Here is a 25,697-nt window from a genome sequence, read left to right on the forward strand (position 1 = left end):
GTGTCTCCTTTTTATCGCTGAGACAATGAGCAATATGATTGCTGGGGATATATTGCTAGCAATATATCCCCTGCAATCATATTACCCCGTGTGTACACAGCATCAGTGAGCGGTTGCTAATACAGTACATAGCATGCATCGGTGATCCTAATGACAATACAGGATAGCATGTATGGGTGAGCCGGCCGGGCTGATATTAGGCTAGTACAGCGCCTGATGATACAGGTCCCGCGCTCTCTCCTGAAAGACTGATTTTGGCGCCAATTCTTTCCGCAATGTCTACAACAACTGTCGTCCCGAGCTACAGCTTACGGCTTCAGGAAGGTGGTTGAACGAAGACCAATCGGAAACCAGCCGCGCTTTGTGGCCGCCTATGGGAAACCAGTAGTGTTCGACGCGAACCAATGGGAAAGCTGGGAATTAGAAGATGACGTTGTCTGCGCTCTCTCGCGCGGGAGTTTTCGTACCGGGAAGAAGCGGCGGGCCGGAGATGAGCGAGGGGGGCGATAGCCGCCCCGTGTAGCTACCGATATGGTCGGGGTACTCACCATGTCGTCCCCGCTAGAAGATTACACTGTCCAGGTGAGCTGCCCTAGCAGGAGCATGTGTTTACTACCATAAGTTCTCTCGGGCACTGTAATATAAACACGACTCCTTTTTTGTTTAATTGTGTGAATGGGTCTGTGTGCCATAACATATGAATGTGTGTCCAGATAAATCTGTGATTATCTAATACCGGTGTACAATGCATACACTATATACCATTACATTATACCTATTCATATTGCACCCGGTACAATAGATTTATCCCTGTCTGTATTGTACATTATAACTGTCAGCGCCGCACTGTGCTTTTTATGGTAACCTTACACAGTCAGTATTGCACACTGCATGTGTTTGTTATACCATAGCCTCATGCCAATAAAAATGGATAGAACTTAATGGTAAAACAACCAATATGCATGTTAATATGTATTGGGTGAGATGCAGCAAGCGTCTCAAACCTTTTGATGCTTGCTGCCAGAATCCGCACGCATACCGGCATTTACAAACACTGTATTCATGATGAATTCTGCAAAGGACGGCTCTTGTGTCAAGAGCCTCATGCGTCAAGTGATGTGTGCACCCCCAGGTATACTGGAAGGGAAAGTACGGTACTTGTGTATTATCACGGCGCCCAAGTTTCTTACGTACGGCACCGTAGGAAAATCGCATCGCATGGGCCATTGTAATGGCCATGCAATGCGATTTTCCTATGTAATTTATTCACTGTTCTCTTAGACCCGGGGAATCGCATTGCATCTGTACAATGCCATTAGGTATACAATAATGACATACAATGAGGTTTTAGGCACCCCCCACTATCCACGCCACCCCGAAGCGTGGCGAGCGGCGGAACGCGTCCTCCGACCTTTTCATACCCACTACTATACACGTTGGCTTGGAGTTGATGTTATATAGTGTGGCGAGCCACTGAGCCCGAAGCGCGGCGAGCCCCACGGATTGCTTTACATGTATTCCGTGTCCCACGCTTCGGGGTGGCGTGGATAGTGGGGGGGTGCCTAAAACCTTATTGTATGTTATTATTATATACCTAATGGCATTGTACACCGTATACAATATAAATAAAAGCACTGAATACATTACATAGGAAAATCGGATCGCATCGGCACTTACAATGGCCCATGCAATGCGATTTTCCTACGCAGAATAGCCCACTAAGGAAATAGTTTAGTGGGCGCCGTGATAATACACAAGTACCGGAAGTACAAATGTACCAAATTCTGGGCTTTATGCATATGGGGGGCTGTGGCCAAACCTCAGAAAATTGCATTTACTGATGTTTGGCTGCATTTATTACTTTGCTGCATCTCACCCATGGTGTGATGTCCAGGTATAAAGTCATAGCATTGTATGTACAGTAGGGGCAGATGTATTAGGCTTGGTGGAAGGTGATAATGCACCAGCCAATCAACACCTAACTGTCATTTTTTGAACATAGCTGATTGGCAGGTGCGTTATCACCTCCTTTATCTCCACACCGGGCTTAATACATCTGCCCCAGTGTGTGATATGGCTAGGGCTATGGTATAATGGACAGTAATAAGGTCATGCTTAGGGCTATTTCACACGCTCCGGCTCCTGCCGTGCGGCGAAACCCCACACGGCCAGGAAGCTGTGCCGTACACAGTAGTTTACAATGGTGGGATTCGGCTGCGGCCGGGGCTGTCCTGTGTGAATGGACACAATTATGTCCATTATTAACTACTGTGTGCGGCACGGCATTTGGCCGTGCGGGGTTTCGCCGCCCAGCAGGAGCCGGAGCATGTGAAATAGCCCTAAGGGAAGCCAATCCTGGGATTTTGTCCCAAAATATGCTGGAATTTGAATCCCTGTATTGGGTTTCACATTCATGCTGGGCACTTGGCCCAGATGCTATGAAGCCTGGGTAGCACTGGTGTCTATAGCATTTAGATCTGCAGCCATGGACAGATGGGGACAACGTTATTTAACCTGTAGGGCTGACTGCCAGCCAATTGTGACTGGCTTACTGGCACCCAATCAGGGAAGCAGCCTGCACTACATTAGAAATGCTGCTGTATATGTCTTTATGGCTGCCTGCCTAATAGTAAGTCCTGTTAAAGTAAATCCATTCTGTTTCCCACCCAACCTTTCTTGCTGCTTCCCACACTTCCATGCTACTTCTCACTCCCTTGCTGCTTCTCCCAGCTCCTTAAAAAAAAATCCATATTCCAATCCCAGGATTCAGAATTGTTCTATACCGAAGCCCAAGATTGAAAATCATCCTAGGATTTACCTCTCTAGTCATGATATAAAATGCACACTGTACATTATACCATAACTATATTCCTGTGAACCAAATGTGTGTTTCTTCATTAAGGTATCTGTTCTTATTGTACTAAATATTTGTTACCATGACCTTTACCTGTCCATTTTATGGACTATTGGGTTTCATGTATGATCTAGCACATGTGTGCATTGTGCACTGTACGCTCTGCCCTGATGTACTATATCTGTCAACCTGTCCATGATGCACATTAGGGGCAGTTCAATTGTTTTATGGGTGCCCAACCGAGCTATTCAGATTTGCAGATCTGGCACATACACCCATTATTTGCACCCCTTTGAGCTGTGGAGCAAAACTTCATAAAAAGATGTGCTTATAACTATCCCTATTGCATGCTGTGCATTTTACTTTAACCTTATGCCTGTCCATCTCACCCATTGAGGGCTATTCAATCCCCACCGCTATTTCCGACAGCATTGAAGCAGCATCTCGTCAGAACGTATCTGACTTTAAAAGCAGTTTTGATGAAACCGGCTGTGGATTGTCGAGATCACAGCTGGATCTCGACAATCCACTGCCAGTTAAGCAGACACGCCTCCTTTTTTGCCAATCGGCAGGTGGGACTGAATCCCACCTGTCGTTAAAAAGGGCGGACTGAAAATGGGCCAGTGTCTGACTGCCAGCATTAATCCGGAATTGAATACTCCCCGATGTATATTATACCATGGTCTTATACATGATTATCAATATTGGATGTTTTCTCATTAAGTTAGACCTGTTTTTATTGTACACTGTTATGTCATAAGCGTTACCTGTCCATTTTGTACAGATGGTATGATCTACGGCTTATGCTTGCCTGTGTTGTAGATACAGCTTTTAAAATTATGTTGTACCTGTCTATCATGTACTATAGATTATACCATACCCTTTTTTAATGTATTTTGTTTATTGCCCGCTAAATATTTATATATCACACATATAGTGTTCACTCTAGGATTTTTTTTTGTAGGGCAGGGTGCTGACCACCAGGCAGGGCACTTTTTTTTCAATGGGGAGGGCACATTTTATATTAGAATTTTAACAAAAAAAGTATATAAAAAAATTGCACACTGTACTAGGATTACGCCCATTAAACATGGTCATACTGTGCTATGCACATTTTATATTCGTAATGACAATTATACATTATGGCAAACATAGTAATGCCTCTCACACATTATACCACACGCCATAATGCCCATTACACATGATGGCATACACCATAATACCTATTACACATGGTGGCACATACCAAAAGTTCTCAGCAGCATGTCAGCGCTGTGGGGGTAGATTAACGGTGCACAGTGCCACACACATTTTGAGATACAGTGGCACAGTGCCACACACATTTTGAGGTTTTAAAAATGGGCATTGTGCTGCACCCTGCAAAAGAAGCTTAGAGGGAGCACTACCTCCCAAGCTATGACTTCCATGCAGGTGTGGTCAGCAGTCTGCATGTTACTGCTCTTCACATGTTGCGGGTGTTGAATGATAAATACTGGCATTATAATTGCATTCTACAATGGAATTTTGGGTGCTTATATTGTGCCAAGGTCACATGGGGTATGCAATTATTGATAAATGGGCCCCTAATCACTACCAAAAGTTAAACAAAACTTAGTGCATTACCTAAAACTTACTACTAGATGGCAGTGTGAAACAATAAACCAGGCATGGGGGACTCTACTAAGGTGCCCACGCTATAAAGATCTGCAATCTTTAAGGTGCATACACGGAATGATTTGGCATACATGTGGGTGTTCCTGACCAATTGTTCAAATCATTGTGTAGGAACTATATCGACGCTGTACCCGCTGCTGCTTGTTAAGAGGTCTATAGCAGCCCATATGCTGCGATGCCGGGCTGTGCGTTCTGTGCTTTGAGGTGCGCGCTCCCACGGCACCTCATCGCACAGTACAAAAAGTATGTGCTTGCACATACTTTTTGTACTTAGTTCTCATCACATTGCATACACATGCAATGTGATGTGATCCGTGCTATATAAGCCCACAACGCACGCCCGTATCGGGGCGTGTATGGGCAGCTTCAGATCATTCATTCATTCATGCATGCAGAAAGATCATAGATCAATCTTTTGTAATGTGTTCAAATAGTTTCATGTGTATGCATGACGAACAATTTGGTAAAACCTGATTGACTGTCTGCCACTCCCCTCTACCATAATTAAAGATCAATTGTTTATGTATATTTTTTTTGTACAATCATTCACTATTTGACACCAAATCATTTGTCCAGGGGTTCTGAAGAAATCGTTAACAAGATTGGATCGTTTGCCAAATTGTTTAGTCTGTATGCACCTGAGATATGTGCCTACATTTTCCATTAATATTTTGTCCGTCCTGTAAAAAAGAATTTGGGCAAGAGCATAAGTAAGATCAGAAGATGTTCCAAAATATTCATGTAAGCGTGCATCTGATCATTTAAATACTTTAAGCCTTGAAAAGTGATAAAATAGAGAGTTAGTGTTTTTTTAGGGCATCGTGCTGACCAACAAGCAGGGCACATTTTTCAATCCGGAGGGCACCCCAAACCCCCCCCCCCCCCCCCAAACACACACAGAGTAGCGTCCTAGAGGAAAAAATGCCACCGGTAGCGTGCCCCCCCCCCCCAGCAGCAGTGGCACGGGTATCGTGCCCCCCCCCCCCAGCAGCAGTGGCACGGGTATCGCGCCCCCCCAGCAGTAACACTCACCACCCCGGGCTGGCCTCTTTTGCTGCGGCCTCCTTATTGAGAGAAGCCGAAATTAACCATCTTTCAGCATGACTGCCCAGCTGCCATTTGAAATATGGTGCCAGCTCCTGAGCCTGTAAGCCAAACACTGACCCTGGCTTCAGGCACTCATGCTCTAAATGGTGGGCGGCGGCGCATTTAAAAATATAGAAAATACCTAGTCGGCTGAGTCCCACAAATGTGTTTGGGATGGAAGAGGAGGCGGGTGGGCAGGCACCTGAGAGCTGACACACTCAGTAGTGGTGAACGGCGTTTCGGTGCTACGGGGGGATGCTTCCTGGAAGAGCTGACAGCTGCTCACATAAGAGGTCGTCAGCTTGGCAGGGGTGGAGGCATGCTTTTTGGAATAGCTGACAACCGCTCAAACCATAGGAGGTGAGCAGCATGTCAGCGCAGCTATGGAGACTGCAAAGCTGAGGGGGGAGTGTTCACACGCTGCCGTACTAGCAGCTTACACTCTCAGCAGGAGGAGACTTCTGCAGCGGCAATTTACTGTGCAGGGTGGAAATCTGCGGCTTTCAAAGGGTCAGGGCTCAGCGCCCTTTGAAATAAGCCTAGTGGGAACACTAGAGAGTGATAAAGCACATCCATTCTGTCATTTTTCACCACCTGTAACATTTTGGGAGCCAATTGGTTGGTACTTTATCCCTCTCCAGGTTATCACTTTCAAGCTTAGTCCTTCTGGCTCATAGGGCCTTATTCTAGTTCACTCTTTCGGACAAAATCCTTCTTAAGGTGCCCATACACGTACCAATTACCCGGTACTTTTTGTGCTAAAATAGCATCGTTGTGCATATGTTGTGCATGGGATGCGATGCTATTTTAGCACAAAAAGTACCGGGTAATTGGTACGTGTATGGGCACCTTTAGATGGACAAAACCATGTGCACTGCAGGTGGGGCAGATGGTACTTGTGCAGAGAGAATTAGATTTGGGTGGGGTTTTACTTCAAAGTGAGATCTATATTGCAGTGTAAAAATAAAGCAGCCAGTATTTACCCTGCACTGAAACAAAATTACTCACCCAAATCTAATTCTCTCTGCACATGTTACATCTCCCCCCCCCCCCCCCACAGTGCACATGGTTTTGTCCATCTAAGAAGGATTTTGTCAGTGAACTAGAATAAGGCCCATAGTCACAAGTGCAATTGTATGCATATATATATGAAGGTACATGTCTGTAAGATTTCAGAAAAATTGGGGGAATTTAACTCTTGCGATGTACGGATTACTGCGTAGGGCTGTATTCGATGTCGGGCACTGTTTCTGACATTGAAGGCGGATTCCAACAAAACAGATCCGACTTTAAAACAAGTCAGATCTTTTTTGTCAGAAACTGCGTTGGATTGGCAAATCCACATCCGTTTCTCGACAATCCACGGCCGTATTCGCAGACACGCACACTTTTCGACACTCGACAGGTGGAACATTGAATTCCACCTGTGGAGTTGCAGGCAGTGATTGCGGTCAGTGGAAAAATGTGGGTTCCGGGGACCCCTCACTTTATAAAGTTGGGGTCCCACTCCACTGTTTCTGGGTCTTATCACATATTATGCTTTTAAGCTACCCCACCCCCCTACTGTCACTACAATGCCCCTTATGGTTACAGAATAAAGTGAGACAGAGGGTTTCGGGGAAAGAGAAAAAATAGATGGGGGAGAAGTTGGAGAGCGGTGGTCAGGGATAGAGCTTCATGTAAATCGAGGCAATAAAAGAGGTGAGAGGGTTTCCGATAAAGTGGGATGAGGAAGAGAGGGAAGGATGTGAGCAAAAGTAAGAGAGAATGTCAGGGAGATAGAGAAAGATGGGAGCAAAAAAGTGACCTTGTCAGGGAAAGAGAGTAAGGGCCAGATGTACTAAGCTTGAAAAGTGATAAACAGCCAGCCAATCAGCTCATAACTGCCATGTCACAGGCTGTGTTTGAAAAATATCATACGCGCAGGTATATGTAACAAATATCTCTGAATTCTATTATGTAGTGTTCAAGATTGGTTACTAATACCATTCAGTGAGCTGGGGTAAACTGTCTTGTTTTACTTAGTATTAACCCCTCCCTTGCATGCACCTGAGTGGTATTACTGAACTAATTGAGCATCTACCACTATCCATATGTGGGTTTGAAAAATGACAGGTAGGAGCTGATTGGCTGGTGGTTTATCACTATCACTTTTTAAGGCTCAGTATATCTCACTCTAAATTTGCAAACATGGAGCAAATTTGTGCTATTATCTAAGCAATCTGACTAGATTCCTTAGAAAGTAAGCACAGATCTCCATGTGTATGCTCCAGTGCATGCAGTCAAAATCTAGTCAGATTGCTTAGCAAATGACTGCAAATCTCTCTGTGTGTACAGAATGAGAGATACTGATCGCAATCTCTCATTCTGAACCACTACCCGGCCTTTTTTGCTTAAGCAAAATTGCTTATCACAAATCTTTGCGTGTGTATGTGCTCTCCATGGGAGAACTGGACACCGGCAAAATTGCTTAGCACAGATCTCTACATGTGTATGCACCTTAAGAGTGTGTCAGGGAGAGAAAGGAGTGGGCTTAAAGAGAGCAAGGGAGAAACTGCCGGAGAAAAGAGGAACTTATGCAGGAGAATGACTAGGCTTTGAGAGATAGATGTGAGACAAATGGGGCAGGAGGAAGAGCAGGGAGAGATGGGGCAAGGTAGAGAAAAAGAGTAGACAGCAGCTGTTGGGGTGACAGACTGGGTGGGTGAGAGAGCATAGGATAGGGAAGCAGGACCCTCCTAAATCTTTCGGTTTGTTACTACCCCGTTTGTTTTATCACTATTTCCAATTATAAAGCGCAATGGAATATGCTGCACTATATAAAAAAACTGGAAATTATAATAATAAAAAATCAAACATGTATTTGTTCTACAGCTGTTGTGTAGTAGAATGTGATTTTTACACCACTTATTACTTTTTTTTCAGCCATGTAAGAAACAACGAAAGGCTGAAGATCCTTCAAGCAAAACGATCACTAATTACTTTTCACCCTTGTCCAAAAATGTTGAAAAGGTACTATCGTCTCCCAGATCCAGCAACATTGCAGATTATTTTATAAAAAGCTCTCCATCAGCTGACAAGGAGTTCTCCCCTAGGGATAAGAGAACCACCCCTGAGCATGGTATTAGAAACAACCATACTCCCACAACTCCCTTGACAGGATCCTCAAAGACCACCCGCAGGCTTACAAAGCAAGCTAAGAGGACTCGATTAATAAAGAGACTGACTGATTTAAATCCAAACAGTGAATATGTTGAGAGTGTAGATGATGGCAGTAAAACTCCACCTGCAGCAACGGTTTGTGGAAATACTGGGTTTATGGGTAGTGATACTGCTGCTTTACTGGCAGAGATTTGTAACCAGGCAGGAGATTTGGATGTTGATGTACTTGAATTGGATAATCCCATTGTGGTGGCAACAAAAAGATCACAAAGAAAGCGTAAAAAAGACAGTGAGACTGAGCCCTGTGTGCAACAAATTATTCCAACCACTGATCTACTGGAGCTGCAACCTTCAGTCACACATTGTTCATCAGATAGCAAGAGCACAGTAATAGATTCGAGCCTTGAGGTTCAAGTTGATGAAAAATCCAGCAACTTCGGCAGTATAACTGTATCTTTTGAAGATTTTTTGAAAAGCCAGGTGGCTAAAGATCAAAATACTTCAGAGGTATCTTCCCAAGTTGTGTCAGTGGACTGTTCAGGTTTATGCAGTGGTAATGACGACAATGATCTGGAGTCTTCTCGGCAGCCCTCCCCTAAGATGGTAACTGTACAAGCTCAAGTGCACTTAAGTCCTCCTCTACTAACTTCCTGTTTACCTAACACCGCAAAGATTGCTTCCATCTTCCAGAAGAAAAAAGATGGAGATGCTAAGAAGATAATAGATCCACCAGCTTCTGAAAGTGACTCTGTTGGCTCCTTGATACAAAAGAGAAAGTCCAATGTGGTTGTACAAGAGGAAGACCTAGAATTGGCAGTTATTGATGTAGAGACAAATCAACCCATGAAACAAAACTGTAGCACAGCAGAAAGGCAGCAGTTTATGAAAGCTTTCCGACAAGTCGGAGAGACTTCTAAAAACAATGGGAAGAAGACCATTGGGAGAAAAAAAGATGCAAGCATAATTACCAAGGACATAGATGATTGCCACAATAAACTGGAATGTGAAAGAGAACCACTAGAAAATGATGAAAACAATGGAGGGTGCACAGCAATCATGCCAAGATTGAAAAGTCCAAAGAAATTAAAGAGCAGGATAAAGAAAGCTAAAGTAAATGTAGATACACACAAAACTAATAAAACATCCAATCAGGAGAAAGCTCATTCGTGCGACGAGACTGAGATCCCAGTTGAAAGCGGTTGTATAGTTTTAAGGAGAAGCTTGAGGAAGCACAAATCTGATACTTTCTCCAAATCACCCGATCAGGGTCAGTCTGATGGTCCCATGTTAATGTCCACTCCGAAAACCAAAACACCTTGCAGAAAAAGTGACCGATACATGGCTGAAGTGTTAACTGTGCCCTCTGACACAGAGTCTCCAATTAGGTAACCACAATCCATATATATATCTTTGTTTTATTCCCTTTTTTTTTATTCCTTCTAACTGGTTTGGTGTTGAGGGAAATTACAAGACTTTTTAGATTCTTTTGGGGTTCAATTCAGTTAGCTGCAGACTGGGTTGTGTGAATTTGTGGCATGCTATTCTAAATTTGCATCAAGTTACTTCAGTGGCTGAAAATCATGTTTTTAGTTTACACATCTAGACTAGGTGAAAACTACAAAAAAGATTTTATTTTAATGTTTAAATGTCAGGACACTGCAGTGTCTCTGGTACTCCCAATAAATAATAATGTATTCTTTTTTTTGTGTGTAGAAAGATCTGGCCAATAAAAAATTCCTTTTGTCATTATGTTGAACATTAATATTGAGTTTTATGGACAGGAAATGGTTTTTAAATTTGCAAAGTTGGATTCACTATTGTTTTTACTTACCTGTATATAAATGCTTAAGAATGTGGTCCTTTAAATGTACTCCAAAATATGCAAAATGTTGCTGAAATACATTAGCAGCCTATCCTTTTTCCTTCATGTTTTAAGTTTGTTAAAACAATAAACCATTTGACACCTTTACAAGCATTTAATACTTTGATTATTGCTACCAATACCCACCTAAACTCCTATCTTTTTTGTCATTTTTGTAGGGGTTAGGGTTCTAGTTCAGTAGGCACAGAGTAGGGGAAAAAAAAACATTTTCTTTAACAAGAACAACAATCTTGACTGAGGTAATGTATAGATGCAAAGATCAGAAAAGGTTTAGCATAAAACCTTCTATTACATCCCTTCAAGAACCCAGGATAAAACAGGTATGATGTAGTCTAGAGGGGGAGATGGGGTCACCAACTATCTTTGCAGACAAGTGAATGAGTCATTGCGACACTTGTGAACTTGTAACATAGAAATTGACAGTTCTTTGTATATGAAAAGGGTGGGCACATTGTCTGAGTCACTTAAGGGGACTAGAGTTGATAAGGAGCACTGGAAGCATGCATAGGATAGTGCTGAGAGGAACGTAAGGAAGAATCACCCCGTAGGAGAGAAGAGCAGCAAATGATTTTTTTTTAAATTGTATTTATTTGACCCGCTCTATTTTGGAAAGGTTAGTCAAAAGCCAGTTAGAATGCAGGATCCCAGGGCCAGAGATAAGAGCGTGGTTGCTACTCTCAGAGCTGCTAGGTTATTTGGAACTCCTGCTGCTGGTAGTCATGGCTCTGTCATGCTGAGCAGGTGCACCATAAAGGGGAGGAGCGGCATATATCTGCACTGGGTGGGCTCTAATACACCAGCACGCACCATATACACCAGTAGTGACACGCCCACACATCCCCAGCCAGTCGGAGGCCACCACCAGGGTCCTGTATGAGCATGGCCTGTGCAGGAGGGGGCAAGCGCAAGACCCTGCATCATCTACAGTCCCTGCACTGACTTCTGGTCGCTGCACTGCTCACCCCACTTAAGGTCTCACCCCTTCATACCAGACTGATTTTCCTTAAACTACCCCCACCAGTAAGTGTCTGCTGTGCTTCCACTCTCAAGGATAGATGTATGAAGCAGTGATAAGGGAAGTGATAACGTGTCTGTTACTTTATCACTGACCAATCAGCTTCTAACTGTCCCTTTTAAACCCAGCCTGTAACTTGTCAGGAGCTGATTGGCCAGTGATAAAGTACCAGGCACTTAGGGGCAGATTTATTAAGCTCGTGGAGTGATAGTGTCTGGTTTTTATCACCGGCCAATCCGCTCCTACCTGTGAAGTTACAGGCTTGGTTTTAAAAATGACAGGTAGGAGCTGATTGGCTGGTGATAAAAAACAGACACTTTATCACTTCACCAAGCTTAATAAATCTAGCCCTTAATCACTTCTCCTTTATCTCTGCTTCATACATCTACCCCAGTGCTGCGGGACAGTGTGGGGGTTTCTACATCTGTTTTCTGGCTACTGCTGCTACTTGTCCTGGGGTTGCAACATAGTACGTTTGGTGGCACCAAAGAGGGGAGGAGCAGCGTTGGATGTATAATCTGGGAGCTGGTTTTAGGTGGTTTGGCATTAAACCTGACGAACAGAACTACCTCGAAAGACTCCACCATTTTTCTAAGCAGCTTCATTGCCCTAAGAATTTGTGACAACTAAAGAATAGTTCACACCAGCCAACCCATGTCTCTAGACATTGCACAGACTCGGTGGGAATGCTAGTGGATGCAGGATTTTCAAGTTGCCTCATCCATTTGCCTTAATTGCTACACAGAGGGCACCCTGAACTGTGCATGAGACAGATTTCTTGAGTGTCATCTGGAACAGGTAGAACTTTTTCCTTTGTTCCTAGGCTAGGACAAACTCCCTTTCCCCAACACCGATTATAGCAGGGGGTGTTTCACTGCACCTGTAGTTTTGTGACCTAGGAGTAGGTTTACAGATGTATCCACATACATCTAGTCTCCTTTCACGTAAAACTGCCCTTTTAGTCACTGTATTTTGCAGCCTGGCCCTTGTTAACGATCCACTCCATAGTAAAAAATCTGCCTGCACAGTCTATCTTTGTACTTGTGACCTCATTGAGACGTGCATCTGTATCGCAAGCCCCTTAATACTGTGTGCTTTTAGCTAACTTTCCTTATGAATTTGATTATATAGTCAAAATCACACCATATTCTGGAAGAACTGTGTATTTGCAAAGGAGATTGACCTAATGGGGACTTGCTCAATAAATGTTAGAATTCTAAAACTGGGAACCTATACGCCTAAGGGGGGGGGGGGGGGGGGCATTTGCTTCCTTACGGCAATTGCCTTACCCACTAGAAAAGACTGCACTTGACCAGTGCACAGCCATAACTCTCATATTAACGGCGATGAGTTCCAATAGGTTAAACAAGGTTATAGGAATAGCCTTAAAGAAATCTGAATTGCAGCAGCAAGGCCTGTTCACATCCTAAGAAGGTAAGCATGTTTTAAATGCCAGAGAAGTAATACTGCTTTGTACTTAACAGGGCTTTCTTTAAAAAAAAAGTGTGGGGGGGGGGGGGCCGCGGCGCAGGATATAACCGATGTCAACAATAAGTGCCTATGCAGTTTACATTCTGAACCCAGGCCTAATAAAAAAATATGAACATCGGGCTTAATGATGGAAGCAACTTAAGTCAGAAACTATTCAGGTGGAGGTCTCAAGATGACCTTACAATACATCTTTTATTTGAACCACAATAGAATATTCGGTACTTATGTAGTAGCCGGGCGCCCAATTTGCATACTTATGGCACCGTAATAAAAGCGCATGTGATTTTTTTTTTTTTGCATGCTATCCGATCGCATGCAATGCAATTTTCCTATGTAATTTATTCACTGCTCTCTATAGGGTGCGATGCCATTTAATGCACTATACACTTGTATGACATCCAATGGGATATAGGCACCCCCCCCCCCCCCCCCACTATCCACGCCACCCCGAAGCGTGGCGAGCGCCTCAGAACACGTCCTCTCGACCTTTTCATACCCCCACTATCTACGTCTGCATGGAGTTGATTTTATATAGTGTGGCGAGCGGAATACATGTAACGTAATTTGCGGGGCTCGATTGCTCGCCAAACTATATAAGATCAACTCCACGCCAACGTGAATAGTGGGGGTATGAAAAGCAGTGGCGTAACTATAGCCCCGCAGCCCCCGCGGTGGCGGGGAGGCACTGAGGGACTGTGGGCGCCGCTCTGCGGGCTATAGTTACTAGCCCACCCACCCAAGTAAATTTACATACCCCCCTTACCCCTCCGCATGCCGCCGCTGCCGCATTCAGGGTCCCGGCCGCAGCGCAGATCTTGTCCTGGCTCCGTCTCCTCCTGCAGTTCACTTCTAATGAAAAATAACTATCAGAAAATGGCTGCCCTCTAACAGCAGGACAGTTTTTTGGGATGCTAGAGGAAGCGAGGGCCTCCTCTAGCATCTTTAAAAACTGTCTGCTGTTAGGGGGCAGCCATTTTCTGATGGTCATTATAGAACTGCAGGAGGAGACGGAGCCGGGAGAAGATATGCGCGGCGGGACCCTGAATGCAGCGGCATGCGGAGGGGTAAGGGGGGTTTAACTTCACTTGGGAAGGTGGGGAGGGGGGGGGGCGCAAAAATTCTAGTAACGCCGATGATGAAAAAGGTCAAGAGGACGCGTTCCTTCGTGGTGGCGTGGATAGTGGGGGTGCCTAAGTCCCATTGGATGTCATACAAGTGTATACTACATTAAATGGCATCGCACCCTATAAAATGGCATGCGATTTTGCTGAATGTGTGATGCGATCGCAGGCGATGCAATCTCATTGCACCGCCCAAGGCCACAGAGCAGTGAATAAATTACATAGGAAAATCTCATCTCATGTGATCACATCGCATGCAAAAACGCATGCGATGCGATTTTCTTACGCAGAATCGCCCACTAAGCAATTGCTACTACATAAGTACCGAATATCCAATGATGCCAGGTCACCACAAGACAAATACTCATCGCTGATAAATTCTGTCCCAAAGGGTAAAATAAAAAATTCTATATAGCCAACTGCCTCTGAATATACTCTAAAGGTGCCCATACACATTACAATTATTGTATACAATATCGCATCTCATTGCATTGCATAGGTTTTGCAATCAGATCAGATCAGATCTAGTACAAACAGTATGTGCTTTGCATACTTTTTGTACTAGATCTCTCATTGCATTGCAAAACCTATGCAATGCGATATTGTTTACAATAATTGTAAATTGTATGGGCACCTAATGGTGCCCACACACGCACCGATCCCAGCGGTGCGATGGGTTGCGCGCTCCCGCGGCACCTCATCGCACAGTACAAAAAGTATGTGCTGCATACTAGCTTTTTATCGCATCGCATGCACAAGGCATACGATGCGATGCTATGTGTGCTAGTTAAGCACAGAACGCACGCTGGGATCGATGCGTCTGTGGGCACCTTAAGGTAGGCTGAATGTGGAGAAGCAAATCTTTGACGTTGTTCTGGTTGTGTGCACTGGAATAAACCATCAGACCCCATGTTCTTAAATTACGGCCAAAATTAAATAACTGCATTCAAGACTTCTTCAAAGTAGTCTCATTATGCTTGTATGGCATAATAAGGTACGTTCACACTCGGGACCCATTCACAACAATACTGCAATAGGCTACTATCAGATGTATCATCCTTGAGGAGGCTTCGCTAGAGGACATTAGATGGCGATTTCCATGTAACTAACTTTTTTTTTCTATGATGCTCAGAGTTTACAATGATTACAAAAAAACATGGCTGAGGATGGGGATGGAAACCTGGATTTGTTGCTTTTACAGTGCTATCGCCAAAGTAGAATGACGTGTGTGCGTGTGTGTATACTATGTAATTAATGTGCATGTGCTTGTATTGTTTCAACTCTTATGTAGTGCTAGTGTAATTGTTTTATATTTGAGGGAGCATGGGCATAATATAGCTAGGTGTTTTAAGTGTATTGCTTTCCATTAAAGCCAGGTACACATTACAACAATGTTTGTGTGTCATGGACGTCGAGACAACCAATGTAACGATACATCGGTCACCTGTACAAACTGACCGATACATCACACAATATGTCGTTCATTTGATAAATTGAAAATCATGCTTTCGGCTGCTGGTTATCAAAAAAAAAGTGCATATGGGACAGTCCAAAGTACTCTCTTAATTTTCCAATCTCCTGGTACATCCCCTGTATCCGGCGGGTGGTGCCAGTGTGTTTTTTTTTTTTTTTTTTTTAGATTAGTCTTTTAATCTAATTGTCTTATTTTTATTTTTTTTGTCCTCTTAGAATGAGATTTACACGACTTTGTAGGAAAAGTGCTCTGAGACGGAATGACTCTGTGTATGATGAAGTGTTTACACCAGGCTGCAAAAAGGTTAGAAACCTTTACCTTCTATACGTTGTCTTAGCAAATCCTTATTTTCTATATACAATAACCTTGGAAAGAACCAGCGCATTTAGATTTTTTTCTTCAAAACTACTTTTTCTACACAGGTTTGTACCAGTTCAAAGAAGATCAGCAGAGCTAAAAAGATTGTTCAAAAAGCAAAGGCAATCCAACAAAATATTGTCAAAACTCCTCACAGGAGGTCCGCTCGCCAGCAGAAACATGTGTCCCAGGTGAAGTGTATAGTTTATTAAATACAGCTGATTTGAACATGAACAATTGTATTCTCAGTACATTGGTTTTTATTTTGTATTTTTTTTTGTGCAAATAATCCGCTAAAAACATAATATTTGTTAAATTCAATTAAAAAATGTTTTGTTAAAAAAAAAATGTTAGTGTTCACGCTGTGCTCTTTTGCAGGGCACCGCACCCTGCCTGTTTTTTTACTTATTCATGCGCCCTGCCCCTTTCACATATACCATGCGCCCTTGTAAAAACAGAAAAAGATTCCCTTAGCGCTGTAATTCCTGTTCCGTAAAAAATGCAAGCCCATCAATTAATCCAACAGGCAAAAAGCTGCTGCTGCTAATTGAAATACAAGAATTTATGGAAAAAAAGGGATAGAAAGGTAGGTATAAAGATTTAATCTGAATAAAAAAACTTAAATTTTTTAACTTTAATAATAAAATATATATTTATTAAAAAGGGCAATCAAGACAGGATATAATAAAAATGTGATCAATTATAATTTTCAAAGAAAAATAGGTACTTGTTTCCTAGCACGGCGCCCATCTTATTTCATCGCATACCACTAATTAAGGTATGCGATGGGACCTGATTTTCGGGTTCTAAGAGGCGAACTGTACAATTTTAATATTGCATGGCATTACAATGGCATGCGATTTGTAATTGTACCGGCACCCTGATGATTTGTTAAATGCACCCCATTGTTAACGCCACCCCCACTATCAACGCCAACCCGAAGCGTGGCGAGCGCAGCGGTACGCGTCCTCCGACCTTTTCATACCCCCACTATCCACGTCGGCGTGGAGTTGATTTTATATAGTGTGGTGAGCCACCGAGCCCGAAGCGTAGCGAGCCCCGTGAGGGGACGCGGAATACATGTGAAGTAATCCGCGTCACCTCGCGGGGCTCGCTGCTCCCGCCACGCTTCGGTGGCTCGATGCGCTCGCCACACTATATAAAATCAACTCCACGCCGATGTGGATAGTGGGTGTATGAAAAGGTCGGAGTACGCATACCGCTGCGCTCGCCACGCTTCGGGGTGGCGTTCATAATGGGGGTGCCTATAGCATGGTAATCACCCATCACTGTGCCTGTACAATTAAAAAATCATTTTAATCGCATGCGATGCGATCAAAACAATGTCATTAGATTAAAATCGTGGGCGCTGTGCTAGGAAACAAGTACCGAAAAATACACCTAAAATTACCGAGCGTCCCCGGTTCTCTTATAGGATAATTAGAACAGTGTCCACTGCATCGATATTTATGCTTGTCCGGCACTTATTAGTATAAGTTAAAAATAAAATTAACGTCTTAGATGGAAGATGATGGGTTTACTCACTGTTCATAAAAGTGCCTAGTAATGATGAATGGCCACTAGTTGATGTGCCGTTGTGATGGTGCTTACTGATGGTAACGAGAATCACAGCTACACAGTATTGTAATCACGGCAGGAATGAAGCCAGACTGTTAGACATGATGGTTCCTGGCTTGGGGGCTGCAGTCGCCGTGTATGTCGACTATTGACTGTTAGCTCTCTTGCTAGTGGCTGTCAACCTCAATACCCCTCGATTGTTTAATAAATGCGGTGGTCTGTGATAGATGTCCGAGCTGCGGGGATGGACGGCCGCAGATGCGGGGAATGCAGGTGCCGTCGGCGGTGAAAAGCACAGTGGCTGTCGGGTGTTATGGCTGAGGTTGCCAATGCAGATGCCTTCGACTGCAGATGTACGGACGGCTATCTGTATAGTTGGAAGCCAATAGTGAGTAGCAGGACACAGCGTGTAGCAGCGGTGGGCGCAATCACGGACAGCACATCCAGCGGGTGGCTATGAATATAGAGCGAACCAGGGTCAATGTCCAGGTGTCTGGTAAACTTGCAAACCAGTGACTTTTTTTTTTTTTTTTTTAAAAAGACACTGAGCACGAGATACCGAGTGTATCTCTTAAAAACACCATCACTCTTGCAGACCAGTAATTAATTTTTTATGTGTTTTTTTTTCTTTCTTAAATATTATAATTGATCACATTTTTTTTATATCCTGTCATGATTGCCCTTTTTAATAAATATATATTTTATTATAAGTTTTTTTTTTATTCAGAGTAAATCTTTATATTCAAACAGATTATTTATTAAAAAGACTTGTCCCTTTTTTTCTATGCGCCCTTGTGCCACCCCCCCTCCACGCTGATAGGCTGAGAGCGACAGGATGCGGCTCTCATCAGAGGAGGTCAGTGTTGAATGTCCTGTCAGTGGGGTGCGGGAAGCTGCTGGAAGAGCTTACACACTGATAAATCCAGAGCAGGGTGTAAGCTCGCCTCCTCTGATGAGAGCGGCTGTCAGGTGTTGCAGCTGCATACTGACACGCAGCTCACCTCCTGAGAGTGCAGTTTCAGCTCTACCAGGTGCATGTTCGGTGATGGGGGAGGGGGCTACAACACGCTGCCATAAAAAAATCCTAGAGTGAACTTGAAGGATACTCCACCATAGCGAACATCATTCCTTTTTAACGTTCCTTTAAAGATGTATAAGGACATGAATGGACACACAGCGAAGGTCCAAGGATGAGCGAACCTTGTAGGGCAGTGGTTCCCAACCCTGGTCCTCAAGTACCCCCAGCAGTGCACGTTTTCCAGGTCACCCGGCAGGTGCACTCATTATTCAGGCACATTTGAAAAGATCAACAGGTGGAGCTAATTATAGCACTTGTGATTCTGTGTGGAGACCTGCAAAACATGCACTGTTGGGGGTACTTGAAGGACCAGGGTTGGGAACCACTGTCGTGGGGCCTGAATCTTGTCTGCTGGCAGAAATACCCATTGAAGGCCAGAGTCCTAGAAGATCACCCAAATACAATGTCCATTGAGAAGGTGTAGTGGTAGACCAATCTATTCTACAACCGTGGGACTACAGAAGCTCCACTGTTAATTGAAGTTCACTCTTTAAAAGGTCAGGCGACCAAGCTAGGAGCAGAGGATCATTCAGATGGGGAGAATTGGCATAGAAGAGTCTGTTTAACATAGAAACTTGTTAACACAAAGTAATGCAAATAGGCAGCCAACAGCACATATGGGCAAAGTTTCTAAATGATCAGCCTGCGTTCCATCATCCTGCATCACTAGCTACATTATTCACTTGTGTTTTCGTTGAAGGATCCTATTATTCTAGATGAAACCAGTAATTCTTGTAGCAGCCAACATGAAGAGGTGAAGAAGCCATATCCAAGGAATTTAAATGATGTCTTGGGAAAGAAAATGAGAGCGACAAATATTCCTTCAGGTAATCTGATTTTTCTATTACAGAAGGATGTCTTGTGTGATTTCATCTCCATGCCCCATCAGAGGCAATAAAAGTAAATTTATTATGTAGCCTGCACATTGGGTAATTTGACTAATATTTTTTTTCCAGAAATTACATGGATTTTATTAAACCAAGTAATTCGTAATTCTTTTTTTTTTTTTTTTAAAGGCCAAAGAAAAGAACTTAAGAATAAAGTGGACAAATGTAGAATTATCACAATTGATGATGGGTGAGTAGACTCATTTTGTTGGTTGTTATTGTAAGGGAGGGATTTCACTTGCGCTAAACAGTGTAAGAAGCTGCTCAATAAATATAATGCAATTTGTGAGAAAAAATGAGCGCTATCGAGATTGAAAAAGAAAAGTTTTGTTTAGAAGCAGTAGAAAAGAAAAAAAGGATGTAGAAGATAAAAGACAAAAAAGCACCTGTAAAAGGAAGGGTTAATGAAAGCAATGTTTACGCTCCTTTGTAGGGGTGTTTGTGTTGGAGTCCGTGGGGTGCTTTGTCGCTATCCCTACCTCTATCCAGACTCTGCGTGCAGCATACAGCGTGTGTGGAGCGGGCGGCGGTGTTTGTAGAAGCCGCGTCTGTCTCCGCTCAGGGATCAACGCGTTTCATGCGCCAAGCGCACTTTTTCAAGAAAGTGCGCTTGGCGCATGAAACGCGTTGATACCTGCTGCCCGTGGAGGAGAAAAGATCCTGCCGCTTTCACCCCGCTACCCAGTCCGGCGAAGAATTCCATCAAGCAACGCCGAGACACGCTGCAGCAACGGAGCGGAGACAGACGCGGCTTCTACAAACACCGCGCCCCCCATAACCACTACGCAGACATATCTGATCTAATTATGGGCTAAATTTTCACTATTCACTTCAGATACATCTGCTCAGATCTATGATGGACTCCTGACCGCTTCAGATCGGATCTTTGGTGCAGCGCCGAAGATAATTTTATTTTTTTTCAGCTGGATCTGAGACTTGCAAATCTGATCTCAGTGAGCGCAGATTGGGCCTGTCTTCTTCAGATCGGTCTGTTAGATCCATCTGAATCTAAAGAAAACGGCAAATCTGCTTACTAACTCTCATGTACCTGCACATTCTCTCTTTTACTTGGGGTACCAATTCCATACTCCTTGTTTGTTTCTGTGTAAGGGTTTGTATAATGAATTTCCTCTCAACAGTGTTCCTGACAATGATTTCTGCTGTGCTACTCACTTTTGAGTCTAAACAAATTGTTTCAGCTCGGAAGTGTCAGAAAATTCTCAAGATGATGAGCAGTTTAAATCTAAACGAGAATTTCTACAGAGCGGTTTACCTGATTCTTTAAAACGGCACATTGCGAAAACTACTGCTCTGAGGGAAGCGTATTTTTCCAGTTCTACCTTCGAGACTGCCATTCATGTTCAACAGAAAAATGGCAAGTATTCTTTTCATCACTTCTAAAGTGAACTGTAACTTAAGTGCATTGTTTAGATTATAATAAGCGGTAGGCTGTAATGTTTGCACATGGATAGTTTTTATTATTGTGCACACAGCACAGGCTTAAGAGTATTGGTTTAATTTTACAGGTGGTTTTATGTGGGATTTGGGCTTCCCCCTCTGCCCTCTGTTGAATGAACTCTCAGAGTTGTGCACGGATGTTACAGATGTTACGAAGCTTGCAGTTTCTATTGGTGAATTCACCTGCTTAAACTCCACAATTGCAGTCAAGCAACACATTGGCATGGTTAGTATTCTTGGTGTGTTCTGCTGTCCTGAAATGATTCTCTTACTTCCTGAGAACATTCAGGTGGCATTCATTTTAAACTAGTTTTTTTCTATGGAAAATCTAACTTTGGGAGAGTCGCTAAGGTCCAATGTAACCAGCAGTTTCTCTCTTTTGGGTCAACTGCATAAATCTTGGGACATGTAGTTAAAAAATTCAATATTAAGTCATGGAACTAACTACTATTGAGCAAAAGGACAGGACATGATTAACTGACATAGATGTAAAGAAAATGTATAGACAGTGCAGTTATCCTTTTAACTAATACATCTTTCATGTATTTTCTGCTTTTAGGTGTCAAAGGGATCAAAGTTCTCTGAAGTTATCCGAGTCTTTCTTTTAGAAGAGATTCGGTCGCATAATCCACCATTTCCAGTTAAAAAATATTTTAAGCAGTTCCTCAAAAAACAGAGCGAGTATCTTGCACTTCAGAGCACAAATAAGCCAGGTTTGTGATCATATTATTTTTCCATCTACATTTGGGTTCATTTGGTAATGTAGTGTGTGGCATAATGTATCTGAAGATCCATCAAAATTGTATTCCCTCTGTGACTGAAATTCACATGGTTTTTCCTTCAGCCTATGGTGGACCACTGGAACCATGGGATATTGCATGTCCTCTGACCGGGCACCAAGGAGTTAAACTTCTGCAGTTTTTTCCCCCTTAACTTTCAGTTTCTGCTGCAGGCGCTGTTTGTTCAGTGACCACCGCGCTGTGCTGGGTCTCTGACCTTCATGGTCAAATGCCCCAGCGTCATCTTAGGCATCGGGGAGGGGGAGCTGCGACAGCACTGGAAGGTGTCCATCAGGTAAGCGGAGTCCCGCTTTCGGGCTCCAGCATACCTTTAACGGCAACCACCGGCAGCAGAGTTCCCAATCACTCAATCTCCTCTGTAGGCCACCAGGGCTGACGTTTTGGTGTTCTATATGGGCAAATAGCGAGCAACCTGTAGCTCCGCCCCCAGTCCCAGCGCAGGTCACTGTCTGCAGCTTCACTCCCGCTTCTCTCCCTCTCCTTCATCCTCGCGGCTGTCATTCCACACAGCATGTGGAGAAGATTTGGTCAGCCACTGCAGACACTTATAACCTATCCTGCATGCCTGCAAGGGGTGGGTGACTCAGAAAGAGATTCTGGCCCTGAGTGCAATCCTGCCTCCCTGCCCTACACAGTCCTGGTGTCAGGTCGTATTTTCCCCTTCCTCACCTCATGGTCTTGGTTGTTGGGATTAGATGCCTATATAGGGGGTTTCCTTTTTGCACCCTTTTTTCTCACTAATTGTGGTTGTCTGTGGTAGTTTTGAGCTCTTTTATTCAGTATATTCTGTTACCTTACATTTTATTACTACTGTGGTAGGCTCGGGGATGCCCGAGCCACTTATTTATATTTGGGTCTCTTCCAATTAGTGTTAGTGCCTGTCATTACCCACTGTGCTATTTACAGTATAGCATTCACGGATCTTACTGATCTGTGTGTGTTTCTGTCAAACTCGCCAGCCATCTGGTCTTATTGTGTGCTGTTTTTTATTTTTTAGTCCTGTTAAATGTGTCATTCCAAAAATTGGACCCTTATTACATTTGCAGGTTTCTTTTTTCCCGTTTGAAAACATCTGGGTGTGATTTTTGATGTGCATATTTTTTGGGTCACTGTAAAAACTGCGACACTTGCTGCAATCACGCCTTATTTTGTGTGTGAGATTTTCGGTAAACAAACATTACATTTGGCCCCTTATGTATAACACACAAAAAATTTTTTTCAAATGCTCTCCTGTTTGAATCTTCATACCTAAAGTTCCAATGTATCTAGGTGGGTTTTGGAAAAAATATTCTATTCCATTATACATATCCTTTTAACAATCAACACATTGTGTCTCCCTGAATGTATTACACAATTGCCAAACCCTTTTTTTTTAGGGGGGGGGGGGGTGCTGGGGTGCAAGTTCTGTCCTGTTGGGGCAATCCTTTGGGAGCATTGTGTTTTACTGATTTTGAATGTGCTAAAGTCCTAATGGATGCTCTCCCCAACACATTCAGAGAGAGCACTTCTATATATGTATACAAATTCTGTATTTTTTTAATCATCTTTATTAAACATTTTATAAAAGACATTACATATTAATTATACATATACAAACAAGTTACATACATATATGTGCATTTATGCAACAGTCAAAGTAATTTTAAGAAGTTATCTACAGATCAGCTTTCCAATCTACCCATTATCAACCAGGGCTTAGATTCTTATTAATCCTATCGTATCAAATAGTAGTGGTGTATATATATAATAGTAATGGAGGGGGTGGGTGGACTACCCAACATGCTTGTTTTGTTTTTTAAATGAATTTAAAATAGTTTATTTGTTTTTATAGTACAAATACTTGAAAAATGCCTTGGAGACACAGATGGCAGCAAAGAAGCCAATGACACTTCTGTTGAAAATGCTAGCAGCCAGACAAAGCGCAAAAAGAGGGAGTTACCTGCCACAGAGAATAAAAGAAGAAAACCTGCCAAAGATACAGGAGACTTTCAGCCACAGTGTGAAGATGGAGAGAGTGTTCCATCAAAATGTACAACCAGAGGGCACCTTTCTAGAGCATCTAGGAGGAAGGCTAATGTTTCTGCTGAGCCTGAAATGATTGTTGAAGAGAAGATGGCAATTGGAGAGAGTAATTGTTTACTAAATTGTTAAAGTGAATGTCAGGTAGCCAAAATGTGTTTGTGTACTCCTATTTAGGTCTGAACCCATCTATTCCCATCTAGTTTGGCGAGGGCTGTGTCACTGAATTCTGTGTTGAGGCAGCTTCCAGCTTAAAAAAAATAATTCTATATATATTTTTATTTTTTCCCCCCATTAGATACAATATGGGAAGATGTTTTGTGGACTGAAAAATACCAGCCCCAGCATTCTGAAGACTTGATAGGAAATTCTGCTGCTGTCAAACGTTTACACAGGTTTGTACCTTATCAATTCCCATCTTTTGTGTGAGTCAATCATTTAATATTCTTGTATATGTTCATTGTTACTAGCCATGCTCACTGTGACACCTGAGTGAATGTGTGATGCTAGGTTTGCCACAGTTGGCTTCCTTAGATTGCTGCTTTGTTAATATGAATGTTTTTTAGCTGGCTGAGGGATTGGAAGAACAGGGCAGAAAAGGAGGAGAGAAGAAATCAGATGCAAAGCACTGGAAAAAATGAGAATGGTAATGTACCTAACTGTAGGTATGCTTCAAAATTGGGTTGTGCTGGCAGCACTGGTTTACGCATTACTTCTTTTTTGGGACAGATACTTGGAACGTTAATGACTTCCATGGCAGTGAGGATAGCGATGAAGAATCTCTGTGTAACACTGTGCTAATCACCGGCCCTCCTGGGGTGGGTAAAACAGCAGCAGTCTATGCTTGTGCACAGGAGTTGGGCTTCAAGGTTTGTCTTTTCTGATTTGTCCATTAGCACCAGGCCAATTTTCTGTATGTGTGTAACACAATACTACCACCGCCTTTTTTTCAGGTGTTTGAAGTAAACGCATCTTGTCAGCGTAGTGGGCGACAAATCCTTGCTCAGCTTAAGGAAGCCACACAATCTCACCAGGTGGATCAACAAGGCGTTAACATACACAAACCTTGTTTCTTTACCAGTTACAGCACTGGAAAATCTCCAAGTGAGTATCATGTACACAGTAGGTGCTACATATGTAATACAATTCTTTATTATATTATGTTTGTCATCCACTTGTGACCATGAATATATAGATGAGTCCCCGTGCTTTCTTAAACTTAACATGTCGAAGACTGAGCTGATCATCTTTCCACCCGCGCCCCCCCCCCCCCCTCTAATAAGACACTCATCCACTCACAGGTAATCTCATAACTAAACTGATGTAATCTTCCCCTATGTGACATACCTAACAAATACTTCTCTCCACTCCAATCTATCCTCAATGCTGCAGCCAGGCTTATCTTTCTCACCAAATGCAGTCCATCCACCTCGCCTCTCTTAAAAGCCCTACACGGGCTTCCTTTCCCTTTCAGAATACAATTCAAGCTTCTTAGTCACTTACAAAGCCCTCACCCAATTCTCTTCTCTTTACATAACTGAAGTTATCTTCCTTTACACGTTTTCTTCGCTCCGTTAATGCACACCATCTCTCCTGCCACCTGGTAACTTCCTCCCAATCCTGCCACCAAGGTTTTCCTCGTGCTGCTCCCTATCAGCCTCTCCATCTCTCTACAAAACTTAAAACAGGCTCTCAAGACCTATTTCACCAAACCCACCCGCTGTTACATGCTCTCCTCTACTACTGGTCACTCCTGTCTGC

General features: G+C 43.1%; 1 protein-coding gene across 1 annotated transcript in view; it reads left to right on the plus strand.

Annotated features, from left to right (window-relative positions):
• The first annotated feature begins 301 nt into the window (after positions 1-301).
• Positions 302-25,697, plus strand: part of ATAD5 (ATPase family AAA domain containing 5) — a 59,284-nt gene continuing 33,888 nt past the window's right edge. Inside the window, exons 1-14 of the mRNA XM_083148237.1 lie at positions 302-582; positions 8,540-10,161; positions 15,975-16,062; positions 16,182-16,307; positions 19,473-19,599; positions 19,789-19,849; positions 20,859-21,034; positions 21,186-21,343; positions 21,677-21,830; positions 23,749-24,045; positions 24,235-24,331; positions 24,503-24,582; positions 24,666-24,805; positions 24,890-25,040. Coding sequence (XP_083004363.1) covers positions 532-582; positions 8,540-10,161; positions 15,975-16,062; positions 16,182-16,307; positions 19,473-19,599; positions 19,789-19,849; positions 20,859-21,034; positions 21,186-21,343; positions 21,677-21,830; positions 23,749-24,045; positions 24,235-24,331; positions 24,503-24,582; positions 24,666-24,805; positions 24,890-25,040 — 3,328 coding nt within the window. The 5' untranslated portion in view covers positions 302-531. The remainder of the gene's footprint in view (positions 583-8,539; positions 10,162-15,974; positions 16,063-16,181; positions 16,308-19,472; positions 19,600-19,788; positions 19,850-20,858; positions 21,035-21,185; positions 21,344-21,676; positions 21,831-23,748; positions 24,046-24,234; positions 24,332-24,502; positions 24,583-24,665; positions 24,806-24,889; positions 25,041-25,697) is intronic.

This window comes from Crinia signifera, chromosome 6, assembly GCF_055691185.1.
Source record: "Crinia signifera chromosome 6, ASM5569118v1, whole genome shotgun sequence".
Lineage (NCBI taxonomy): Eukaryota > Metazoa > Chordata > Amphibia > Anura > Myobatrachidae > Crinia > Crinia signifera.